At 46.4% G+C, this 12,541-nt stretch overlaps 1 protein-coding gene across 1 annotated transcript in view; it reads left to right on the forward strand.

Annotated features, from left to right (window-relative positions):
• Nucleotides 1-11,571, forward strand: part of LOC123485545 (glypican-6-like) — a 146,026-nt gene extending 134,455 nt beyond the window's left edge. Inside the window, exons 3-4 of the mRNA XM_045216501.1 lie at nucleotides 4,174-4,565; nucleotides 11,560-11,571. Of these exons, the coding sequence (XP_045072436.1) occupies nucleotides 4,174-4,565; nucleotides 11,560-11,571 (404 nt within the window). The remainder of the gene's footprint in view (nucleotides 1-4,173; nucleotides 4,566-11,559) is intronic.
• Nucleotides 11,572-12,541: the final 970 nt, after the last annotated feature.

Consider the following 12,541-nt stretch of genomic DNA (forward strand, 5'->3'; position numbering starts at 1 on the left):
GCCAGAACCTTTAATAGGACGTTGGGCCACAAACCGCCAGAACCTTTAATAGGACGTTGGGCCACAAACCGCCAGAACCTTTAATAGGACGTTGGGCCACAAACCGCCAGAACTTTTAATAGGATGTTGGGCCACAAACCGCCAGAACCTTTAATAGGATGTTGGGCCACAAACCGCCAGAACCTTTAATAGGACGTTGGGCCACAAACCGCCAGAACCTTTAATAGGACGTTGGGCCACAAACCGCCAGAACCTTTAATAGGACGTTGGGCCACAAACCGCCAGAACCTTTAATAGGACGTTGGGCCACAAACCGCCAGAACCTTTAATAGGACGTTGGGCCACAAACCGCCAGAACCTTTAATAGGACGTTGGGCCACCACAAACCGCCAGAACCTTTAATAGGACGTTGGGCCTCCACAAACCGCCAGAACCTTTAATAGGACATGGGCCACAAACCGCCAGAACCTTTAATAGGACGTTGGGCCACCACAAACCGCCAGAACCTTTAATAGGACGTTGGGCCTCCACAAACCGCCAGAACCTTTAATAGGACGTTGGGCCACAAACCGCCAGAACCTTTAATAGGACGTTGGGCCACCACAAACCGCCAGAACCTTTAATAGGACGTTGGGCCTCCACAAACCGCCAGAACCTTGACATAGATTCTACAAGTGTCTGGAACTCTCATTCTTCCACAAGAAATTCCATAATTTGGTGTTTTGTTGATGGAAAACGCTGTCTCAGGCGCCGCTCCAGAATTTCCCATAAGTGTTCAATTGGGTTGAGATCTGGTGACTGAGACGCACACGGTTGTTTTGAGGGTGACATTTCAACCACAGGATTATGTCATCATGGTAACCAAATTTCAACATGGACAAACCTTGTATAAAATATGTTGAATTTGTACCTTTAAAACAACATCAGGTCTTCAACGTTATATCCACTATCAGAAAACAAAACAATAGGCTGGGCAGCACCTCCTACTGGAGAGTTGATCTATCTACAGCAAACCTTTGGTCTCTGCTCCAGGGTTTTAACCAAGCCCTGCTTAGCTTTGATATTTGTCACTGACTATTACCGATGTGCTGTCGGGAGAATGATTGTTGAGAAGATCTCCACTTAAAAATTAAATAGGCTTTAATTCCAGTTTGTCTACAAATCAATAATTGATATGTTGGATTCACGTCTCCATCTCAACCAAAAATCTAAGTTAAAGAATAGGACTAAATCAAAGCTAACTTTATTTAAAGTGCATTAAAAGTTTGATTTGATTTATTCCTATTCTTTAGATTTTTGGTTCAAATGGAGACATGAATCCAACATTATTCAATTCTGAATTTATAGACAAACTGGGATTAAAATCATTGGCACAGATGGAACTATCCAAGCAGAAGATAAATCTCCTTCAAATTTTGTTTATTTGCGTTGTCAACCAAACACAATTCTATATCACTTTTGAAATACAATAAATAGCCTATTAACTTGTCGAGAACTTTAACAAATTATATTTTGGATTCACATCTCCAACTCAACCAAAAATAAAAGTTAAAGAATGGGATTAAGCCAGTGGCTCAGATGGAATTATCCAAGTAGTAGATACATCTCCTTTAAATGTTGATATTTTGTTGGTTTGTCAACCAAACACAATTCAATGTAACTTTTGTGATCCAGTAAATAGCCTAAAGTTAAAGGGATACTTCAGGATTTTGGCCCTGAGGCCCTTTATCTGTGTGCAGGTCAAAAGTAGTGTACTATATAGGGAATAGGGTGCCATAGGGCTCTGGTCTAAAGTAGTGTACTATATAGGGAATAGGGTGTCATAGGGCTCTGGTCTAAAGTAGTGTACTATATAGGGAATAGGGTGTCATAGGGCTCTGGTCCAAAGTAGTGCACTATATAGGGAATAGGGTGCCATAGGGCTCTGGTCTAAAGTAGTGCACTATATAGGGAATAGGGTGTCATAGGGCTCTGGTCTAAAGTAGTGCACTATATAGGGAATAGGGTGTCATAGGGCTCTGGTCTAAAGTAGTGCACTATATAGGGAATAGGGTGCCATAGGGCTCTGGTCAAAAGTAGTGCACTATATAGGGAATAGGGTGCCATAGGGCTCTGGTCTAAAGTAGTGCACTATATAGGGAATAGGGTGTCATAGGGCTCTGGTCTAAAGTAGTGCACTATATAGGGAATAGGGTGCCATAGGGCTCTGGTCTAAAGTAGTGCACTATATAGGGAATAGGGTGTCATAGGGCTCTGGTCTAAAGTAGTGTACTATATAGGGAATAGGGTGTCATAGGGCTCTGGTCTAAAGTAGTGCACTATATAGGGAATAGGGTACCATAGGGCTCTGGTCTAAAGTAGTGCACTATATAGGGAATAGGGTGCAATTTGAAATGCAATCCCAGCCTGAACTACGGTCTCAGTTTTAGAAGCACAGTACTACTTAAAGGATCCAGGGACCCCCAGTCCGGCTGTGGATAGTGGATAGTGTCTTGTTACTTAGTGGATTAGACATCATCATACTCTTCGGAGAAATAAATAGTGTCTATCCAGAAATCCTAAGAATAAAAGCAAGACCCCAGTTTTATGTTTGTTCTTGCTTTTGATTTTGTTGTTGTACTCTGAAGTACATTTATAGAATAGTATTTGATTTTGCTGTTGTGCTCTGAAGTACATTTATAGAATAGTATTTGATTTAGCTGTTGTGCTCTGAAGTACATTTATAGAATAGTATTTGATTTAGCTGTTGTGCTCTGAAGTACATTTATAGAATAGTATTTGATTTAGCTGTTGTGCTCTGAAGTACATTTATAGAATAGTATTTGAATAAACTAGTGAATGAAAGCCAGTGTTTGAAAAGCCCAGCCTGGTGATTTGAGATTGCATTGAGGCTGGAGCAGCTCTGTAGAAAATCTGGTTTCTTTGTCAGAAGCTGTTGAATGACTGTAACAAAATGACAAGTGCTTAGACGTGGCCTAGCATTTCATACAGTACAATACAAACCATTCCATAGCCACAATGCTGAGCTTCTGTATGCAAAGTGAACGTTCCATCTCTTCACCTCTGAATCCTTCCTCCTCTTTCTCTCTCTCCTCCTTCGAGTTCTCACCCTTCCATCTCGCTCTATAAATCTCTCTCTCCTCCCTCCAGAGTTCTGACCCTTCCATCTCTCTCTATAAATCTCTCTCTCCTCCCTCCAGAGTTCTGACCCTTCCATCTCGCTCTATAAATCTCTCTCTCCTCCTCTCTCCTCCCTCCAGAGTTCTGACCCTTCCATCTCTTTCTATAAATCTCTCTCTCCTCCCTCCAGAGTTCTGACCCTTCCATCTCGCTCTATAAATCTCTCTCTCCTCCCTCCAGAGTTCTCACCCTTCCATCTCTTTCTATAAATCTCTCTCTCCTCCTCTCTCCTCCATCCAGAGTTCTGACCCTTCCATCTCGCTCTATAAATCTCTCTCTCCTCCTCTCTCCTCCATCCAGAGTTCTCACCCTTCCATCTCTTTCTATAAATCTCTCTCTCCTCCTCTCTCCTCCTTCCAGAGTTCTGACCCTTCCATCTCTCTCTATAAATCTCTCTCTCCTCCTCTCTCCTCCATCCAGAGTTCTCACCCTTCCATCTCTTTCTATAAATCTCTCTCTCCTCCTCTCTCCTCCATCCAGAGTTCTGACCCTTCCATCTCACTCTATAAATCTCTCTCTCCTCCTCTCTCCTCCATCCAGAGTTCTCACCCTTCCATCTCTTTCTATAAATCTCTCTCTCCTCCTCTCTCCTCCATCCAGAGTTCTCACCCTTCCATCTCTTTCTATAAATCTCTCTCTCCTCCCTCCAGAGTTCTGACCCTTCCATCTCTCTCTATAAATCTCTCTCTCCTCCTCTCTCCTCCTTCCAGAGTTCTGACCCTTCCATCTCTTTCTATAAATCTCTCTCTCCTCCTCTCTCCTCCATCCAGAGTTCTGACCCTTCCATCTCACTCTATAAATCTCTCTCTCCTCCTCTCTCCTCCATCCAGAGTTCTCACCCTTCCATCTCTTTCTATAAATCTCTCTCTCCTCCATCCAGAGTTCTCACCCTTCCATCTCACTCTATAAATCTCTCTCTCCTCCTCTCTCCTCCTTCCAGAGTTCTGACCCTTCCATCTCACTCTATAAATCTCTCTCTCCTCCTCCTTCCAGAGTTCTTCCTGGAGCTCCTAGACAACAGTGAGAAATCCCTGAATGGCATGTTCACGCGGACCTACGGGAAGCTGTACATGCAGAACAGGGAACTGTTCCAGGACCTGTTCACGGAGCTGAAGCGTTACTACACCGGTGGGAACGTCAACCTGGAGGAGACGCTGGACGACTTCTGGTCCCGTCTGCTGGAGAGGATGTTCCAGCTGATCAACTCTCAGTACCACTTCACTGACGACTACCTGGAGTGCATCAGTAAATACATTGACCAGCTGAAGCCTTTCGGTGACGGACCCAGGAAACTAAAGGCCCAGGTCACGAGGGCCTTCATCGCTGCAAGGACCTTCGTCCAGGGCCTCATGGTGGGACGGGAGGTGGCTAACAGGGTGGCTAAGGTACGTTACCCAGTTTATGGTCTTCTCACCCTGACCCTGACCCTGACCCTGACCCTGACCCTGACCCTGACCCTGACCCTGACCCTGACCCTAACCTACCCTAACCCTGACCCTAACCCTAACCCTAACCCTGACTCTGACCCTAACCCTGACCCTGACTCTGACCCTAACCCTGACCCTGACTCTGACCCTAACCCTGACCCTGACCCTGACTCTGACCCTAACCCTGACCCTGACTCTGACCCTGACCCAATTTCCAGTAAGTTGAAAGCCCCCAGTTTGGGACCCAGTGCCCTAGAGGACAGTCTGGTAACCTCTCCCCTGTCCTGTCTGGGAACCAGTCTGGTAACCTCTCCCCTGTCCTGTCTGGGAACCAGTGCCCTAGAGGACAGTCTGGTAACCTCTCCCCTGTCCTGTCTGGGAACCAGTGCCCTAGGACAGTCCGAGTAACCTCTCCCCCTGTCCTGTCTGGGAACCAGTGCCCTAGAGGACAGTCTGGTAACCTCTCCCCTGTCCTGTCTGGGAACCAGTGCCCTAGAGGACAGTCTGGTAACCTCTCCCCTGTCCTGTCTGGGAACCAGTGCCCTAGAGGACAGTCTGGTAACCTCTCCCTGTCCTGTCTGGGAACCAGTGCCCTAGAGGACAGTCTGGTAACCCTCCCCTGTCCTGTCTGGGAACCAGTGCCCTAGAGGACAGTCTGGTAACCTCTCCCCTGTCCTGTCTGGGAACCAGTGCCCTAGAGGACAGTCTGGTAACCTCTCCCTGTCCTGTCTGGGAACCAGTGCCCTAGAGGACAGTCTGGTAACCTCTCCCCTGTCCTGTCTGGGAACCAGTGCCCTAGAGGACAGTCTGGTAACCTCTCCCCTGTCCTGTCTGGGAACCAGTGCCCTAGAGGACAGTCCGGTAACCTCTCCCCTGTCCTGTCTGGGAACCAGTGCCCTAGAGGACAGTCTGGTAACCTCTCCCCTGTCCTGTCTGGGAACCAGTGCCCTAGAGGACAGTCTGGTAACCCTCTCCCCTGTCCTGTCTGGGAACCAGTGCCCTAGAGGACAGTCTGGTAACCTCTCCCCTGTCCTGTCTGGGAACCAGTGCCCTAGAGGACAGTCTGGTAACCTCTCCCCTGTCCTGTCTGGGAACCAGTGCCCTAGAGGACAGTCTGGTAACCTCTCCCCTGTCCTGTCTGGGAACCAGTGCCCTAGAGGACAGTCTGGTAACCTCTCCCCTGTCCTGTCTGGGAACCAGTGCCCTAGAGGACAGTCCGGTAACCTCTCCCCTGTCCTGTCTGGGAACCAGTGCCCTAGAGGACAGTCTGGTAACCTCTCCCCTGTCCTGTCTGGGAACCAGTGCCCTAGAGGACAGTCTGGTAACCTCTCCCCTGTCCTGTCTGGGAACCAGTGCCCTAGAGGACAGTCTGGTAACCTCTCCCCTGTCCTGTCTGGGAACCAGTGCCCTAGAGGACAGTCTGGTAACTCTCTCCCTGTCCTGTCTGGGAACCAGTGCCCTAGAGGACAGTCTGGTAACCTCTCCCCTGTCCTGTCTGGGAACCAGTGCCCTAGAGGACAGTCTGGTAACCCTCTCCCTGTCCTGTCTGGGAACCAGTGCCCTAGAGGACAGTCTGGTAACCTCTCCCCTGTCCTGTCTGGGAACCAGTGCCCTAGAGGACAGTCTGGTAACCTCTCCCCTGTCCTGTCTGGGAACCAGTGCCCTAGAGGACAGTCTGGTAACCTCTCCCCTGTCCTGTCTGGGAACCAGTGCCCTAGAGGACAGTCTGGTAACCTCTCCCCTGTCCTGTCTGGGAACCAGTGCCCTAGAGGACAGTCCGGTAACCTCTCCCCTGTCCTGTCTGGGAACCAGTGCCCTAGAGGACAGTCTGGTAACCTCTCCCCTGTCCTGTCTGGGCCCCCAGTCTGGTAACCTCTCCCCTGTCCTGTCTGGCCCCCGAGGCAGTCTGGTAACCTCTCCCCTGTTCTGTCTGGGCCCTGGGACAGTCTGGTAACCTCTCCCCTGTTCTGTCTGGCCCCGAGGACAGTCTGGTAACCTCTCCCCTGTCCTGTCTGGGCTCCACAGTCTGGTAACCTCTCCCCTGTCCTGTCTGGCCCCGGCAGTCTGGTAACCTCTCCCCTGTCCTGTCTGGCCCCAGACAGTCTGGTAACCTCTCCCCTGTTCTGTCTGGCCCCCAGTCTGGGAACCTCTCCCCTGTCCTGTCTGGGCTCCGCAGTCTGGTAACCTCTCCCCTGTCCTGTCTGGACCCCGAGGACAGTCTGGTAACCTCTCCCCTGTTCTGTCTGGCCATCCCCAGTCTGGTAACCTCTCCCCTGTTCTGTCTGGCTCTGGGGATGTACTGCCCAATACCTGGGGCTCAGCAGCTGATCTCTCAGTGGAAGACATGGGGCAGACTGGCTAGTAAGGAGGATATCTATACTGTATCAGGTCTTTCTACAAATTACGCTGGACAACTTGTTACAGCTGTTGAGAAGTCATTGATAATAATCTGTTTCATTTTATCACATTAGATATAAGGGGAACATAGCTACAGTGGGGCAAAAAAGTATTTAGTCAGCCACCAATTGTGCAAGTTCTCCCACTTAAAAAGATGAGAGAGGCCTGTAATTTTCATCATAGGTACACGTCAACTATGACAGACAAATTGAGAAAAAAAAATCCAGAAAATCCCATTGTAGGATTTTTAATGAATTTATTTGCAAATTATGGTGGAAAATAAGTATTTGGTCACCTACAAACAAGCAAGATTTCTGGCTCTCACAGACCTGTAACTTCTTCTTTAAGAGGCTCCTCTGTCCTCCACTCGTTACCTGTATTAATGGCACCTGTTTGAACTTGTTATCAGTATAAAAGACACCTGTCCACAACCTCAAACAGTCACACTCCAAACTTCACAATGGCCAAGACCAAAGAGCTGTCAAAGGACACCAAAAACAAAATTGTAGACCTGCACCAGGCTGGGAAGACTGAATCTGCAACAGGTAAGCAGCTTGGTTTGAAGAAATCAACTGTGGGAGCAATTATTAGGAAATGGAAGACATACAAGACCACTGATAATCTCCCTCGATCTGGGGCTCCATGCAAGATCTCACCCCGTGGGGTCAAAAAGATCACAAGAACGGTGAGCAAAAATCCCAGAACCACACGGGGGGACCTAGTGAATGACCTGCTGAGAGCTGGGACCAAAGTAACAAAGCCAACCATCAGTAACACACTACGCCGCCAGGGACTCAAATCCTGCAGTGAGAGACGTGTCCCCCTGCTTAAGCCAGTACATGTCCAGGCCCGTCTGAAGTGCATTTGGATGATCCAGAAGAGGATTGGGAGAATGTCATATGGTCAGATGAAACCAAAATATAACTTTTTGGTAAAAACTCAACTCGTCATGTTTGGAGGACAAAGAATGCTGAGTTGCATCCAAAGAACACCATACCTACTGTGAAGCATGGGGTTGGAAACATCATGCTTTGGGGCTGTTTTTCTGCAAAGGGACCAGGACGACTGATCCGTGTAAAGGAAAGAATGAATGGGGCCATGTATCGTGAGATTTTGGAGTGAAACCCTCCTTCCATCAGCAAGGGCATTGAAGATGAAACGTGGCTGGGTCTTTCAGCATGACAATGATCCCAAACACACCGCCCGGCAACTAAGGGGAGTGGCTTCGTAAGAAGCATTTCAAGGTCCTGGAGTGGCCTAGCCAGTCTCCAGATCTCAACCCCATAGAAAATATTTGGAGGGAGTTGAAAGTCTGTGTTGCCCAGCGACAGCCCCAAAACATCACTGCTCTAGAGGAGATCTGCATGGAGGAATGGGCCAAAATACCAGCAACAGTGTGTGAAAACCTTGTGAAGACTTACAGAAAACGTTTGACCTGTGTCATTGCCAACAAAGGGTATATAACAAAGTATTGAGAAACTTTTGTTATTGACCAAATACTTATTTTCCACCATCATATGCCAATAAATTCATAAAAAATCCTACAATGTGATTTTCTGGAATTTTTTTTCTATTTTTGTCTGTCATAGTTGACGTTTACCTATGATGAAAATTACAGGCCTCTCTCATCTTTTTAAGTGGGAGAACTTGCACAATTGGTGGCTGACTAAATACTTTTTTTCCCCACTGTATATTGCATAACATTCAGGAGTTGATTTAAAACCTATGTTTAACCCTTTCTCATGGTTGGTGTCTCGACATGGTTCTTCAGTTATTATGCATAATACTTGGATGTGCATTTGGTGACGAGCTGTTTAATTACGCAGGGATATTTTCACACATCATCCTCTGATCTAGGAAGGAATTTTCTGGATGACAGTCAAGTGACCAACAGCTGTTGTGATAGTGGATGGAATGCAACAACAGCTGTTGGGATAGTGGATGGAATGCAACAACAGCTGTTGGGATAGTGGATGGAATGCAACAACAGCTGTTGTGATAGTTGATGGAATGCAACAACAGCTGTTGGGATAGTGGATGGAATGCAACAACAGCTGTTGGGATAGTGGATGGAATGCAACAACAGCTGTTGGGATAGTGGATGGAATGCAACAACAGCTGTTGGGATAGTGGATGGAATGCAACAACAGCTGTTGGGATAGTGGATGGAATGCAACAACAGCTGTTGGGATAGTGGATGGAATGCAACAACAGCTGTTGGGATAGTGGATGGAATGCAAACAACAGCTGTTGGGATAGTGGATGGAATGCAACAACAGCTGTTGGGATAGTGGATGGAATGCAACAACAGCTGTTGGGATAGTGGATGGAATGCAACAACAGCTGTTGGGATAGTGGATGGAATGCAACAACAGCTGTTGGGATAGTTGATGGAATGCAACAACAGCTGTTGGGATAGTGGATGGAATGCAACAACAGCTGTTGGGATAGTGGATGGAATGCAACAACAGCTGTTGGGATAGTGGATGGAATGCAACAACAGCTGTTGGGATAGTGGATGGAATGGAACAACAGCTGTTGGGATAGTGGATGGAATGCAACAACAGCTGTTGGGATAGTGGATGGAATGCAACAACAGCTGTTGGGATAGTGGATGGAATGCAACAACAGCTGTTGGGATAGTGGATGGAATGCAACAACAGCTGTTGGGATAGTGGATGGAATGCAACAACAGCTGTTGGGATAGTGGATGGAATGCAACAACAGCTGTTGGGATAGTGGATGGCCCATGATAGACCCATGGGCGGCGCACAATTGGTCCAGCGTCGTCCAAGGTAGGGGAGGGTTTCGCTGGCAGGGATGTGGGTTCGTTTCCCACGGGGGGCCAGTATGAAAAAAAATATACAAAAAATAAAAAAATATATATACATGTATGCACTCACTAACTGTAAGTCGCTCTGGATAAGAGCGTCTGCTAAATCACTAAAAATCATGTTAAAAAAAAGCATGGAATGCAACAACAGCTGTTGGGATAGTGGATGGAATGCAACAGCAGCCCAAGTGCTGGAGAAAGGTGTTTGTGGGGAATGTCCAGAACATTTTGTTGTATCATTCGTTACGCCGGTGAAGACAGTTGTGCCTGGATCCGCGTTGGATCTAATATCCCTAGCGATTGGATCTAATATCCCCAGCGATTGGATCTAATATCCCTAGCGATTGGATCTAATATCCCTAGCGATTGGATCTAATATCCCCAGCGATTGGATCTAATATGCCTAGCGATTGGATCTAATATCCCTAGCGATTGGATCTAATATCCCTAGCGATTGGATCTAATATCCCCAGCGATTGGATCTAATATCCCCAGCGATTGGATCTAATATCCCCAGCGATTGGATCTAATATCCCTAGCGATTGGATCTAATATCCCTAGCGATTGGATCTAATATCACCAGCGATTGGATCTAATATCCCCAGCGATTGGATCTAATATCCCTAGCGATTGGATCTAATATCCCTAGCGATTGGATCTAATATCCCTAGCGATTGGATCTAATATCCCCAGCGATTGGATCTAATATCCCCAGCGATTGGATCTAATATCCCCAGCGAATGGATCTAATATCCCTAGCGATTGGATCTAATATCCCCAGCGATTGGATCTAATATCCCTAGCGATTGGATCTAATATCCCTAGCGATTGGATCTAATATCCCCAGCGATTGGATCTAATATCCCCAGCGATTGGATCTAATATCCCCAGCGATTGGATCTAATATCCCCAGCGATTGGATCTAATATCCCTAGCGATTGGATCTAATATCCCTAGCGATTGGATCTAATATCCCCAGCGATTGGATCTAATATCCCCTAGCGATTGGATCTAATATCCCCTAGCGATTGGATCTAATATCCCCAGCGATTGGATCTAATATCCCCAGCGATTGGATCTAATATCCCTAGCGATTGGATCTAATATCCCTAGCGATTGGATCTAATATCCCTAGCGATTGGATCTAATATCCCTAGCGATTGATGTTGATCATCTGTAGTTGTCTGCTTGATTTCCAGCAGAGTCTCATTTAGATTTATCAGAGAAAGCATCCAGGTAATGAGTTCATGTATTTATATGTGTTTTTTTTGGTGCCTGGGATTGGCCACAGAGTCTACTGTACGCAATTGTGTAGGATAGACTGTTGTGCAACACCCGACGCTCTTCCTATGAATTATTCTGGATATAATGACAACGCATTACATAGCCTGGTGAGCTTCTTCACAATATGATCTGGTAATGAAATAACAGGACAAATACACGTTGGTTTCCATGTTACACCTGCAGTGTTAAACAATACAAGGGGCTTGAAGCGGAATTTGGAGCTCAGAAATATAGAACTGGACATGTTCTATGCTAGGCCCCATCTGGACAGGATATACATCATACAATTGGATAACATTGAGGTCCTTGAAAATTACAATGAAGTGCTTGAAAAAGTCCCTGAAAGTCCTTGACATCTCTGTCTGTCTGCACTTGATCTGTAGAGATGGATATATTCTGAGGTATATCCTGTTGATCTGTAAAGATATTCCCGTGTAGCTCAGTTGGTAGAGCGTGGCGCTTGCAACGCCAGGGTTGTGGGTTCGATTCCCACGGGGGGCCAGTATGAAAATGTATGAAAATGTACTGTAAGTCGCTCTGGATAAGAGCGTCTGCTAAATGACTAAAATGTAAACTGTGGTATATTCTGTTGATCTGTATAGATAGATATATTCTGTAGAGAGATATTTTAGTCATTTAGCAGACGCTCTTATCCAGAACCACTTACAGTTAGTGAGTGCATACATTTTTCATACTGGCCCCCCGTGGGAATCGAACCCACAACCCTGGCGTTGCAAACACCATGCTCTACCAACTGAGCTACAGGAGGCCTTTTTATTTTTTATTTTTTTATTTCACCTTTATTTAACCAGGTAAACCAGTTGAGAACAAGTTCTCATTTACAACTGCGACCTGGCCAAGATAAAGCAAAGCAGTGCGATAAAAACAACAACACAGAGTTACATATGGGGTAAAACAAAACAAAGTCAAAAATACAACAGAAATACATATATATACAGTGTGTGCAAATTTAGCAAGTTATGGAGGTAAGGCAATAAAATAGGCTATAGTGCAAAATAATTACAATTAGTATTAACACTGGAATGATAGATGTGCAAGAGATGATGTGCAAATAGAGATACTGGGGTACAAATGAGCAAAATAAATAAACAATATAGGGATGAGGTAGTTGGGCGGGCTAATTTCAGATGGGCTGTGTACAGGTGCAGTGATCGGTAAGGTGCTCTGACAACTGATGCTTAAAGTTAGTGAGGGAGATAAGTGTCTCCAGCTTCAGAGATTTTTGCAATTTGTTCCAGTCATTGGCAGCAGAGAACTGGAAGGAATAGGGCCAAAGGAGGTGTTGGCTTTGGGAATGACCAGTGAGAATATACCTGCTGGAGCGCAGACTACGGGTGGGTGCTTCTATGGTGACCAATGAGCTAAGATAAGGCGGGGATTTGCCTAGCAGTGATTTATA

This window comes from Coregonus clupeaformis, unplaced genomic scaffold, assembly GCF_020615455.1.
Source record: "Coregonus clupeaformis isolate EN_2021a unplaced genomic scaffold, ASM2061545v1 scaf0725, whole genome shotgun sequence".
NCBI lineage: Eukaryota > Metazoa > Chordata > Actinopteri > Salmoniformes > Salmonidae > Coregonus > Coregonus clupeaformis.